The sequence below is a fragment of the Halichoeres trimaculatus genome, unplaced genomic scaffold (assembly GCF_033239565.1).
Source record: "Halichoeres trimaculatus isolate MK-OKI-2021-1 unplaced genomic scaffold, fHalTri1.1 fHalTri1_scaffold_4, whole genome shotgun sequence".
Lineage (NCBI taxonomy): Eukaryota > Metazoa > Chordata > Actinopteri > Labriformes > Labridae > Halichoeres > Halichoeres trimaculatus.
The window spans coordinates 771,686-783,865 of NW_027437182.1; the positions used below are offsets into that span (position 1 = coordinate 771,686).

General features: G+C 44.9%; 1 protein-coding gene across 2 annotated transcripts in view; it reads right to left on the reverse strand.

Moving 5' to 3' along the window:
- pde4dip (phosphodiesterase 4D interacting protein) overlaps window positions 1-12,180 on the reverse strand; it is a 41,310-nt gene that overhangs the window by 23,134 nt on the left and 5,996 nt on the right. For both annotated transcript variants that reach the window (XM_074667619.1, XM_074667618.1), the window contains exons 7-18: window positions 12,035-12,127; window positions 9,406-9,543; window positions 9,144-9,323; window positions 8,616-9,065; window positions 8,251-8,416; window positions 4,730-4,839; window positions 4,481-4,644; window positions 4,139-4,403; window positions 3,889-4,051; window positions 3,675-3,791; window positions 2,082-2,547; window positions 59-294 (exon numbers count right to left, since the gene is read on the reverse strand). In XM_074667619.1, coding sequence (XP_074523720.1) covers window positions 59-294; window positions 2,082-2,547; window positions 3,675-3,791; window positions 3,889-4,051; window positions 4,139-4,403; window positions 4,481-4,644; window positions 4,730-4,839; window positions 8,251-8,416; window positions 8,616-9,065; window positions 9,144-9,323; window positions 9,406-9,543; window positions 12,035-12,127 — 2,548 coding nt within the window. The remainder of the gene's footprint in view (window positions 1-58; window positions 295-2,081; window positions 2,548-3,674; window positions 3,792-3,888; window positions 4,052-4,138; window positions 4,404-4,480; window positions 4,645-4,729; window positions 4,840-8,250; window positions 8,417-8,615; window positions 9,066-9,143; window positions 9,324-9,405; window positions 9,544-12,034; window positions 12,128-12,180) is intronic.

The following is a 12,180-nucleotide window of genomic DNA, read 5'->3' on the forward strand; positions in this document are numbered from 1 at the left end:
CCTCCCCAGCCTCCGTATCTGCCCTGATTCCTGTCAGATAAAGGCATGAATCACTCACGGCTGCTGATCTTGGCGCTGACCCTCTGTGCGAGCGCGCCGCTCTGAGCCAGCTGCTCCCTGAAGCTCTGGCCCATGTAGTAGTCGATGTCGTTGGCGCGCAGCAGCTCCTCGAAGGCCTTGGTGGTGTCGCCCAGGTGCTGGGTGAGGATGTTACAGACGCCGCGGCCTTCACGCAGACGCTGGCGGAGGTGGGAGAGCTCCCTCGCCTGAGCTTTGATCAGAGAGTCGAATTTCCTGCAGAGAGGAGGAAGACAGAGTGAATCATGGGAAAATAAAGACTAGACTTTCAGTCTTATTCCTGCTTTTAGTTTGATATATTATTCAGATTGTCTGATTTTTTGACTCAAATATAATTTCACATCATAATTCTTTATGCCCTCTTTACCATGAATTTAAGTTTTATGAAAAAAAAAAAATTAACGTTGCTCCTGTCACTTTCCTCAGCCAGGCTTCAGACTTAAAGGTCCCATATTCTGCAAAAATCACTTTATCAAGTCTTTTAGTGAAATGTGTGGGTCTTTGTCTTTCCTCCCAGCCCACAAAATGTGATATTTAATGACCAAACCTGTTCTTAGTAGAGCTTGTTAATGTAAAATCCTGACCTAAAACCAGCTGTTTGGATTTTGGGGATTTGCCGACGTCAGCGATTCCCTTTTTTGACCAATCAGGAGCAAGTCTGACCTGATTGGTCCACCTCAGCAGATACCCCCGAGTAGAACGGCAAAGCTGAAGAGCCATCACTGCTCTGTTTTTGGCTGTAAACAGCCACATAGCTCCATGCTCAAGCTTCCCATCTCTGAAGAAGACAGACTAAGTGTCTAGAGTTCATTTATCAGGAAATGTTCCAGCTACACTCAGTAAAACTGAGCATGTGTGTGCTAGTCACTTCACGGCCGACTGCTTTTCCAACTTTGGACAGTCCAACAGAGGGCTAGCCAATAGACTGGTCCTGAATCCAGGCGCATTACCAACCATCCTCCAACAAACCTGGGACCCTGGAAATGTGAGTATTTTAAATGCTGTGTGCTGTGGAGCAGATGGAAGAGCTTTTCCTCAGTGTCCCCCCTGTCTCTGTGTTAGCTTCAGGATGCTAACTTTAGCTGCAGTTAGCCTGTTGTTTTAGCCTGTAATGTTACGGTAAAGGAGCTTCTCTGTTTTCTAAACATTGTGCACTCGGAGCTCGTGGCGCCGCTCTCAGTGACGTGGAAGAGCGGGGCGGTATCAGCGGTGGCTCATTTACATATGAAGGCCACGCCCACTAAATCAGAGCGTTCTGAACAGAGGGGCTATGAGAGCCTGGAAACAATGCTGCTGTGCTTGATTTATTGGCTTTTTGGACCAAAACATGTTACTACCATTTCATGAAGACATCAATGATCCAGATTAAACTGAGGAAAGGAGCAGGACATGGGAGCTTTAAGGTCTTTTTTTTTTTTTTCCTTTTTTCCTAAATTCATGGAGGTTTTCATTTTTTAGACTGAATTATATTTCTATATTAAAATTGTTTACCTTGAACTTGAGTTTTATTAAAATATTTAAATCTGTGTCTCCTGTTGCCCAACACTGCCAGGTTTCAGAGTTTGGGTCCTTCCTCATGAGATATTTACACAGTTTTTTTTGTTTGTTTGTTTTTTTGCTTCAGTTTTTTTTATTTTATTTTTATTTTAATATAACTTTGGTTTTAATAACAGCAGCTTAGTGTCAGCTGTATCTCCTGATACTCAGCCTGTCCAGTCTGCAGACTCAGAGCTATTTTCTTCAGTTAGTCAAAGTTTTTGATTAACAAAAATAAAAAAAGGTTTGCATGACTGATATTTTTTTTTTGTCATTAGCTGTAGCTGAGCTGTATTGAAAGGTTTGAGTTTGTATGAGTGTGGTCGTGTTGCACACACATTTTTTTTTTCTTAAATTAGTTTGTGGTTAATTTTCTTTTTTGATAAAATAACTTTTTTTGTCATATCTAACCTCTAACTGCTGACTTGTGTTAAAATATTTCCGTTCAGTCATTTCCTGCGACTCACCCTGGCCAGGTTGCACACTTGGCGTCCTCACTTCCTGTCTTCTTGCCTCCTTTCCTCAGCTGGTCCTCCAGAGCGTCCACTCTGCACACCAGCTCCTGCAGGCCTTTGTCAGGGTGGGGGTGGCGAGGAGACGCTAAAGGGCCTCCGTCAGACGACTGCCAGCCCTCGTCCTCCTCCGCCCCGCTCTGGGAGGGCGAGGCCTGGAAGGACCAGTTCACTTTGCGGGGCGTGGAGGGTCCGCAGTCGCTGGACGTGGACAGAGAGCGGAGCCGGCTCTGCAGGCCCCGGATCACGGCCTGAGAGCGGGACAGCTGGGAGCGCAGGTCCTCCACCAGGCGCTGCAGGGACGACGTGTCCTCTGCGTACCCCGAGCTCTGGGCGGGGGTCTTAGAGAAGCTGGAGCCGCTGGAGGGCCACCACTGAGAGCCACAGTCCAGAGACGTGCACATCTCCAGGTCGTCAAACTCTGAGGAAGAGGAGGAAGAGTCGTCAGGATTTAACCTCCAACACAGAGGGATTATAAACTCCCACAGGTGAGGAAAACTGGGTCTGATATGTCTAATTTCAACCTTAAACCTTCACATTTAGACTCTGTAATCTGAGTAAAAAATGACCCAGATCGTCTCCAGTCAGTGGCTCCTCAAACTAAAATCATCTCCATCATCAGTCCCTCAGTAAATACTGACTCAGAGTGATTTAATGATGCTTAATGCTTCAAAAACTGGTTCTAAATGTGTTAAAGATCAGTTAAAAAGCTGTAAATCTGGTGTTTAATTATCATGAGTGGGCTTTAAATGTTTTTTTAAAACCTAAACACTGAATATCAGTTTCAGTTTGAACTTGGAGCGGTGCAGATCCTTCATTAAATAACAGAGTACGTCTGTAAAAATCTAGTTTTGATAGAAAATAGTAAATCACAAAATAAAGGTCAAAAGGATGAAATCAGAAACAAACATTGTGGGTTTCAATTGCTTGAAAAGAGCTGAACTAGCTGTTGGTACTGGACTCTGCTGCCCTCTAGTGCCCATCAGGTGATATTACAACCCAAAAACAAACTTAGTCTGCTGTTTGTGGAGGGTCACTGACTTTAAATTCAGAGATTTAATTTAAGTTTGCTTTAAACTCACAGGCCTCTAGAGGGCCAGCCAATCAGAGGGCAGGGGTTCATCTTAAAGATAATATGATAGAGATACTATGGAGGCACCAAAGGGACAAAGTTAAGACTTTAAAACGCAGATTACCCATCTTTAATGTTGTAGAAATATAACTAAGGTTAATAAATGTAGTTAATCAGTGATTATAATGATTCAGTCAGAGCAGGTTAAAAAGCTAAGGGTCTGTAGTTTGCTTCAAAAACACTCAGAGAGATCAGAGAGTTCTAGAATGTAGTGACATCATCAGGGCAGAATGTAGTGACATCACAAAGACAGAAAGCTCTCTGTGCTTGATGATGAACATTCTAGAACCTCATTGATGGAGCTGCAGCATAAAGGCCGTGTAAGAACCAGGACTACGGAGGCTCCAGAGGGACAAAACAAAGTCTGAAAACAAGAAGAAACCCCCTCTTTAAAGCTCAGAGACAGTGGGACCTACCTGGGCTGCTGGTGTCTTCTCTCTCAGCTTCGTTCTCGCTGCGGCCGCACGTCTCGTAGCCCAGATCCTGCAGGTCCACCTGGATCTGTTTGCTGTCCTGCTTCACGGTCGTCTCGGCTGCGGGGACACAGAGGGACAAAGTTCAGATGTATTTCCTGTGCAGGTGTTTAATCTCTGATCCTGCGGTCTGATCCTGAGGTCTGAGCGGACTCACTGAGCAGCTCCCTGTAGTCTTTGAGCTGCTCTGCCTGGGCCTGCACCGTGGCCTCGGACACCATCAGCCGCTCCCGCAGCTCCTTGCTCCTCTGCTGCAGACGCACCGTCTTCTGGCACGTCTCTGAGGACGGAGCAGCTGAGAGCTCGCTGTCCACGCCGTCCTGGAGCGAGATCAGGAGGAGAAACGTTAACAGAGACCTCCTTCCAGGGTCGGACCAGTCCCTGCAGGATCAGACCCGCCCCCGTACCTGAGAGGAGCTGTTATGGAGCTCTGGTCTGGCGTCGACCCTCTGATCGTGCTGAGACAGGGACAGCTCCGTGTCCCAGGCGTCCCACATCCCAGAGCTCTCCTCCTCCTCCTCTTCCACCTCCTCCACTCCCTCGATGGTCACATCCAGCTCCTCCTCCTCCTCCTCCTCCTCCTCGTCTCGCTCCGTCACGGTCTGCGTGCCGTCGGGCTGCAGGTGGTGCTTCAGGTCCTGGTTCTCTGACTGCAGACTGAAGAGGGCCTTCCTGTGAGACAGACACAGAGACGTGAGGAGAAGGAGGAGGAGGAGGAGCAGCAGGAGCAGGAGGAGGTCTCTTCTCACCTCATCTGGGACAGCGAGGAGAAGCCGGCCTTCTCCAGCTGAGCCTTCAGCTCCCCCAGCTCCCTCTCCACCACCCGCTTCTGCTCCACCAGCTGTTTGACCTCCAGGAGGCCCTGGCCCTCCAGCAGCGCCTCCGTGGAGGAGGACCGTCCTGGAGCAGAGACCTGAAACCACAGAGGAGCCCACGTTAGGAGGAGGCACCAGCGCTCAGTCCTGGAGGATCAGGAGTCCTGTACCCAGACCTCTCACCTCGGAGCGGAGCCCCGGTTTGGACTCGTCCTCGTCCACGCTCTCCGTGTACTCGCTGTTCAGGTCCTCCTCGGCCTCCTCCTCCTCCTCCTCCTCCTCTGAGCTCAGCTCTGTGGGAGGAGAAACAGGAAGTCAGTTTGACGCTTTCTTCGTTTTTGTTTCAGCTTCAAGTTTGTGACTTTGTGCAACTCAGCAACCGTACGACTGAAACCCCCACGCAGATTAGGATGGATCTGTTTTTGACTCCTGGTTTCTCTCGTTAATCTGCAGCTCGTGTGTTTCTCCTCCATCAGACCATCAGGAGGATTTGGCCTCGATGGTACGAGGAGGCGCGTTGTTCCTGATGGGAAAAATCTGAGAGATCTCTTTCATTTCCAGCGTGTTTTTAACGTTTGTTTCCTCCTTTCATACGTTTTTTTTTCCTGTGGCGTTAAATCACTTCTGCCTCAGGGAAACGATGAATCTTCTGGTTTAATAAACGTTTTAATCGAGCTGAAACTTCAACCCAAAGCCGGACTCTTTGGAAACCTGGACTCTTCCTGATCTGATCCAGATTTTAAAGCCGCCAAATAAAAACTCTTGGATTGTGGGTAATTTGTAGCTGTGAGGAAATAAAATCTTAAAATCAGTTTTGTTTTTTTCTTACAGCGTGGTGAATTTCCCAGCTCAGTTACTGTGACTTAGGGAAAATTCAACAACAGGAAAACTTTTTACTTCAACAGGAAGTGCTTTTATTTTGAAGCCTGATCCAAACACTGATTATTTTTACAATATTTAACTTTTATTCTTTAGAAATGTCAATACGTTTATGACTGAAGACGTGGTTTTGATATGTGTCCATGGGAATTATGGTCTCATGGTGTCTTTAGAGCATCATCTGGGGCAGTGTTTCCCAGTCCTGGTCCTGGAGGACCCCCTGCCCTGCATGTTTTTATGTTCCTGACTCCAGCACACCTGATTCAAATGATCAGCTCGTCATCAAGCTCTGCTCCAGCCTGATAACGAGCTGATCATTTGAACCAGGTGTGCTGGAGTCAGGAACATCTAAAACATGCAGGGCAGGGGGTCCTCAGGACCAGGACTGGGAAACACTGATTTGGGGGACAGCGAGACCCAAAAACAGCATTTGGTATAAAACTGATCCCTCAGTGACTCATGGCGTTTACCCAGTGGCATGAGTCGTTAAGCAATTAGCAGTAGAGTCAATTGGGGATGGCATGAGCCGCTGAGCGACTGCCACAAGTCGCTGAGGGACTAATATCAGACCATAATCTGCTTTTGGGTCTCTGCTCTGCTGGGTTTGTGGATTTAATCAGAGAGTTTCAAACTCAAAGAGTAAAACACGCTGTAGAAAGTGAGATCTGACCCAGTGTTGATGTCTAATTTTAGTAGAAATAGTTTTATCAGACCTGACAAGTCCAGAAAAACGTTTTATTTCCAGATTTTAAAAGAGAAAAATTACACATGAGTTGCCTCTTGAAAATAAAACAAAAAAATATTATTAAAAAAGTAAAAAAAAAGTATATTTTTATTAATTTGTTGGAAAATTCAAGTGTTATATTTCTTTTAAAATCTAGAAATAAAATATTTTTCTTTGGACTCTTATCAGCAGTGAAGAATAATTTCATCCCGCCAAAATAAAAGGCCAATCAGAGTCTATAGTTTCTGTTAAACAGAAAGATTGTTTTACTCTTTGAAGCTTTAAACTCTTTGATATTTGATGAATTGTCTGACCTGACGGAGAAAGTGAAACGTGTTTTCAGTGCTTGAGTTACTGTGGGGAGTTTCTGGGGCTTATAAAGGAGACAAACAGGAACAGGAAGTGATGAAACCCGGGGCTGAAGTGGTCTGTGTATGACGTCAGAGCTGCAGGTTTATTTATTGGTGACATGTTGGAGTTTAAAAAGGTTTAAAGAGACAGGAAGTGTTTGAAAGTCAGACTTCACTGTGAACCCTCGTACTTACTGTGAATACAGAAGCCTCAGTCGGTCGCTGAATCGCACAAAGTCACAGAAATCAAGACAGAAACATCGAGTACGAGCGACGAGGACGGTGGTTATATTTTCACTGTGTGACACATGAAGCTGCGGAGCATGCAAAGGCACAAACCATCCTCAGAAAGTCCGATTATATCACTGCATATGAAACCAGAGATCAGGACGGAGTGAAAAACATTCACACAAACATTATTTACAACATGCCAGGGCAGTCCTGACCAGGGGTCTGCAACTGCTACTGTCACAGGAGACATTTTACCCATGATTCACCTGGAGAAAAGTCATTTAGGAGACACAAAATCTACTTTATCTTCACAATAAAGACAAAAAGTGTAATAAAAAAATCCATACATAGTTAAAATCTACAGTATAATGATCTAAATGGTAAGGGTTTTTGTGATTTTTAAATTAGTACATGTGATTCCTTATTTATTTATTTTAATAAATAAGCAAATATTTTTTAAAAAATTTTAAATTAAAAAAATTGGAAAGGCTTCAAAAATTTCAGAGGTGTGTGAAAATTCAATTTTTTTTTTAAATTTCAAAATTTTCAAAAACTGCTTTTTTTTTAAATACAAAAAATGGAAAAAAAAAAAGGTTTAAAAAAATAATAATACCTGCACAAATTTCAGGATTTTTTTTATTTAAAAAAAAAAAATTGCAAAAATGTAAAAAAATTGCAAAAAAAATGAAATGCAAAAAAAATCATTAATCTTTAACAATTTTGAAATTTCAAAAAATTGACAATTTCAAAACTCGCTAAAACTGCTCTTTTTTGAAATATAAAAAAAAAAAATCAAAAAAAGGTAAAAATAAATAAATAAATAAATAAATAATACCTGCAAAAAAATGAAATTTTTTAAGTTCAAAAATTTAAATGATTAAAAAAATTGAAAATTTTTACTAAATTATATTTTAAGAGGTTGCAAAAAAATATTGCATAAATTTGAAAAAAGGTCCAAACTTTCAAATAATCGCAAAAAAAAAGTCAAATGTGAGAAATACAAACATTTTAAACTATTTTGAAATTTCAAAAAATTGCAAAAAAAAGAGAGAAAAATTTTAGGATTTAATTTCCAAACTTTTTAAATAATACTCGCATTTTCTAACATACATTAATAATATTCTTAATTTTTCTGCCGTTTGCAGGCTGCAGACCCCCGGTCCAGACTGATCTGACCCTGAAATCTTCAGGATGACAACTTGTTATTTTAACATCACAGAATAAAATAAGGAAATGAATCAGGTGTCTTTGTGCAGCTGTTCAGCCACAGGAGAAAAATTGGACTGCATTTAAAAAAATCATCCATCTTTTGCACTTCAGGGCTTCCGTAGCTTCAAACCTTCACTGTAAAAACAAGAGGCGGTAGCTGCAGCATTATCAAACCGTCTTGTGTGATTTTCACGTCATAATTAACCGTTAGCTCGTCAGAGGGTTCATCACAAACGAGTCCAGAGTTAGTTTCACACCACAGCCGTGTCTTGGCCGTCACAGATACTGTCCCATGCTCCTCTGATGCCCACCTCCAAACTCAGGCTGCCGGCTGCTGGGTCGGTCCCGGCCCAGGACGGGGCCGCGAGCCGGGGGACCCTCCTGCTGGAAGAGGCTCTCCCTCAGATCCTGGATCTCCTGAGTCAACCGCTCCACCAGAGGGAGGGCCGAGGGCTCCACCAGCTGCCTCTGGAAGTCCTGCAGAGGGGACGGAGACACGGTGACACAGAAAAGAGTCAAAAAGGAGCAGATTCAGCATCTCTGTGCGTCTGTTTCCTGTGGTCAGAGTTTACGATGTGATGCACGGTTATAAATCTGTTTAAAGACGTTAAGCAAACATGAACCCGCTCTGATCTGTGTTTTTTTTTCCTTCGTTATCAGAGAAACCTGGACTGACCCTGATGATCTCGTCCTTCACGTGCAGCGTCCGGCTCATGGACTCCAGACTCCTCCCCAGCTCCTGGCTCTCCTTCTCCCTCCTCAGAGCCAGGCGCAGCTCCTCCTGCAGGGCCTGGATCTCCACCGCCGACTCTGCCCCGGGGTCGGACCTGGACCCTGCCCCGGGGTCAGACCTGGAGCTCAGCTGTCGGCGCAGCTCCTGCAGCCTCGCCGTCTGCTCCGTCATCACCTCGTCCAGGCGGCTCGCCGAGTCCTGGATGTACTGGTCTCTGGAGGTGATGGTCCGGAGCAGATCCTGGACCTGCTCCTGGTGCTCCTGAGCCTGCCGCGTGCGGTCGGCGAGCACTTCCTGGAAGAGGCGGTCCTTAAGCTGGAGGCGGACCTTCAGCTCCTCCAGGACCTCGCTGGGAGCTGATTGGATGCGAGCGAGGAGGGAGCAGCGCAGCTCCTGGAGACGACAGGAAACACCATGAAGCATCCTGAAGCTTTTCACAATAAAAGCCTGATGACATCACTTCCTGTGTACCTGTGCCTCCTGCGTGCGAGCGTGCAGCGCCCCCTGCAGCTGAGCGATGATGCCGTCCCTCTCCCTCAGGACGCGGCTCTGCCTCTCCTCGCCCTCCTGCTGCTGATGCTGCGCGCTCCTCCAGGCGTCACCCACCTGCTGCAGCTCCAGCGACTTCCCGCGCAGCAGCACCTCCAGGCTCTAACCACAGACACACGCTCAGAGCAGCCGAGGAAGAGGAGGGTGAGGAGGAAGAGGAGTGTGTGTGTGTGTGTGATCTTACGGTGATGGTCTCCTCGTTGTTGGTCAGCACGCAGCGCTGCGTCTCCAGGTCGCGCTCCTTCTCCCGGAGCAGCAGCTGCAGACGACGGAGCTCCTCCTCCTTCTCCTCCACGCAGCGAAACTTCTCGTCCACGGCGCGCTGCAGGTCAGACCACAAAGGAGTGTTACTGATCCTTTAATCAGTCCCGTTAACAGAGGGGGGGCAGGGGTGGCAGTCGCCCCTCACCCTGTGTGGTTAAATTGTTAAAAACTTGCCATAAGGTGCCTCTTAGAGGCCAAAACACTTTAAGTGTCCTTTAAACACACTGAAGGCCCCTATTTGGACAAAAATATGCTTCAAAGTGACATTTTTGGAAGACTTAACAGGCTTAAGCGCCCTCTGTTGGGCAAAAATGTGCATAAAAATGCCTTCTTGGGAGCCGAAATACACTGAAGTGCAAGACCAAGAGCAAAAGCACGTGCTTTAGTGCCGTCCAGGGTGTGTTAACGCACTGAAATGCCGTTGAAACACACTAAAGAGGTGCTAAAGTGCCATCGTATGAGTCTAAGTTTTGGGCCAAAGCCTGCGCTGAAGGGTCCTGTTGTAAGCCTCAAAAGACTAAAGCGCTCTATTAGGAGCTTTTCCCCCAAAGTGGCTTCTTTTGGCCAAAACCGTGTGTTAAAAAACTGATTTTTTTTAAATATAAAAAATGTAAAAAAGGTGAAAATAAAATTAATACCTGCAAAAAAAATTGACATTTTTTTCATGTCAAATTTTTTTAAAAAAGTCAAACATTTACAGAATGAAATTTTATGAATTTGCAATAAAAAAAATCTAAAAATTGTAAAAAATTTTCAAACTTTCAAAAATTTGAAAATAAAAATTGAAAATGTCAAAAAAATTAATCATTAAGCTTTAACAATTTTGAAATTTCAAAAAATTGCCAAAAAAAAAAAAATGTATCACTAAAATTGCCAAAAAGGTGTTAAAGTGCCATCTTGGGAGCCTATTCTGGGTAAAATGTGCACCTTAGTGACCTGTTGGAGCCAAACGGCACACTATAGTGCCTTCTTTTGGGCAAAAATGCACACTAAAGGATGTCATAGGAGTAAAAATGTACACTCAAGTGCCCTCTTGGTGGCCTTAACATGTAAAAGCATCTTCGAAACCCTCCAAAGTGCCCTCTTTTTCGCAAAAATGTACAATAAGGTGCCATATGGGGAGTCTAGATGCACTGAAGTGCCCTCTTTTGGGCAAATCCATGCGCTAAAGTGTCCCCTTTAGAAGCCTCAACAGGCTCAAGGGCTCTACTGGGAGCCTTTCACCCCAAAGTGTCTTCTTTTGTGCAAAAGAATGTGTTAAAGTGCCATCTTCGGAGCCTTAATTCCCCTCAAGTGTCCTCTTCAAGGCACAAACATGCAGTAAAGTGCCCTCTAAACAAGCTAAAGTGCCCTCTTCTGGGCTAAAATGTGTGCTCCAGTGTCCTCTTGGGAGCTCAATGCACTTCAGTGCACTATTCTGGGAAAAAATGTGCACTGTAGTGACCTGTTGGAGCCAAACAGCACACTATAGTGCCTTCTTTTGGAATAAATGCACACTAAAGGGCGTCTTTGGAGTGAAAACACACAATAAAGTGCCCTCTCGGTTGCCGTAACGTGTGTAAGAGTCCTCAAAAGACTCTGCAGTGCCCTCTTTTAGGAAAAAACATGCGCTAAAGTGTCCCCTTTTGGATCATCAGCAGGCTATAGTGCTCTGCCGGTAGCCTTAATATCCTAAAGTGCCCTCTAAACACGCTGAAGCGCCCTCTCCTGGGCAAAAATGTGTGCTCCAGTGTCCTCTTGGGAGCCTTAGCGCGCTATAGTGCCTTCTTTTGGGCTAAAATGCACACTTTGAGGTGTCTTTGGAGCAAAATTGCATGTTTAAGTTCCCTCGTTGGAGCCCAAACGCGCTGTATTGACCTGTCAGGAACCTGAATCTGCTTGAGTCCCCGGTTGGGGCCAAAGATGCACACTACAGTGCCCTCTTGGTAGTCAAAACACGCGCTTAAGAGCCTCTCCTGTTAGGTAAGAGCGACTAAACTGTCCCCTGTGGTGAAAAATGAGATGGCACTGCTTTCTTTAGAGGTCAAAATGGGTGTTGTAGGTGTCTTTTATTTTATTTGTCTGAATCATTGTGTCTAGAGATCCTGAACTTGCTCTTTAGGCTGCCTAATCTGGGTCAGATGATCCAGATTCTGAATCTAGGATCAGGTGATCCATCCTACCTTTTTTCCTATCTTTACAAAGATCCTAAATTAAATCAACGTAAACAAAAAACTTCAAAAACTTTTGCTCCCTGGAGCTCCAAATGTGCTTCTGTTGCATCCTGTGTTGCTGTGCTGCACACTCTGTCCACAGGGGGCGCCCAATGCAACTTAAAGTACAACAAATGTTAAATTTATTTGTTTAAAAGTTTTAAATTTGTTCTGAATGGATCATCTGGAGGAGCTGTCCATGAAATTTAAACCTAGGATTTTACAGTTCGGGGTCAAAAATGTGATTTCTGAAGTTTGATTTGTTTTTTTTAATTTTGTGTGGATGAAAATCGGATTAGACTCAGATGTTTTGAGTCATGCATTAGAGTGTTGGTGAAATACTTTCTGCAGGTTTACCTCCAGCGCTCGGTCTCTCTCTTTGATCCTCTGACGCAGTTTCTCCAGCAGAGAGTCTCTCTTCTCTTTGGGATCCTCCAGGAGCTCACAGTCCTGAGAGGGAAACACAGGATCAGCAAAAACCTCTGTGCATCTGTTTTTTCCTG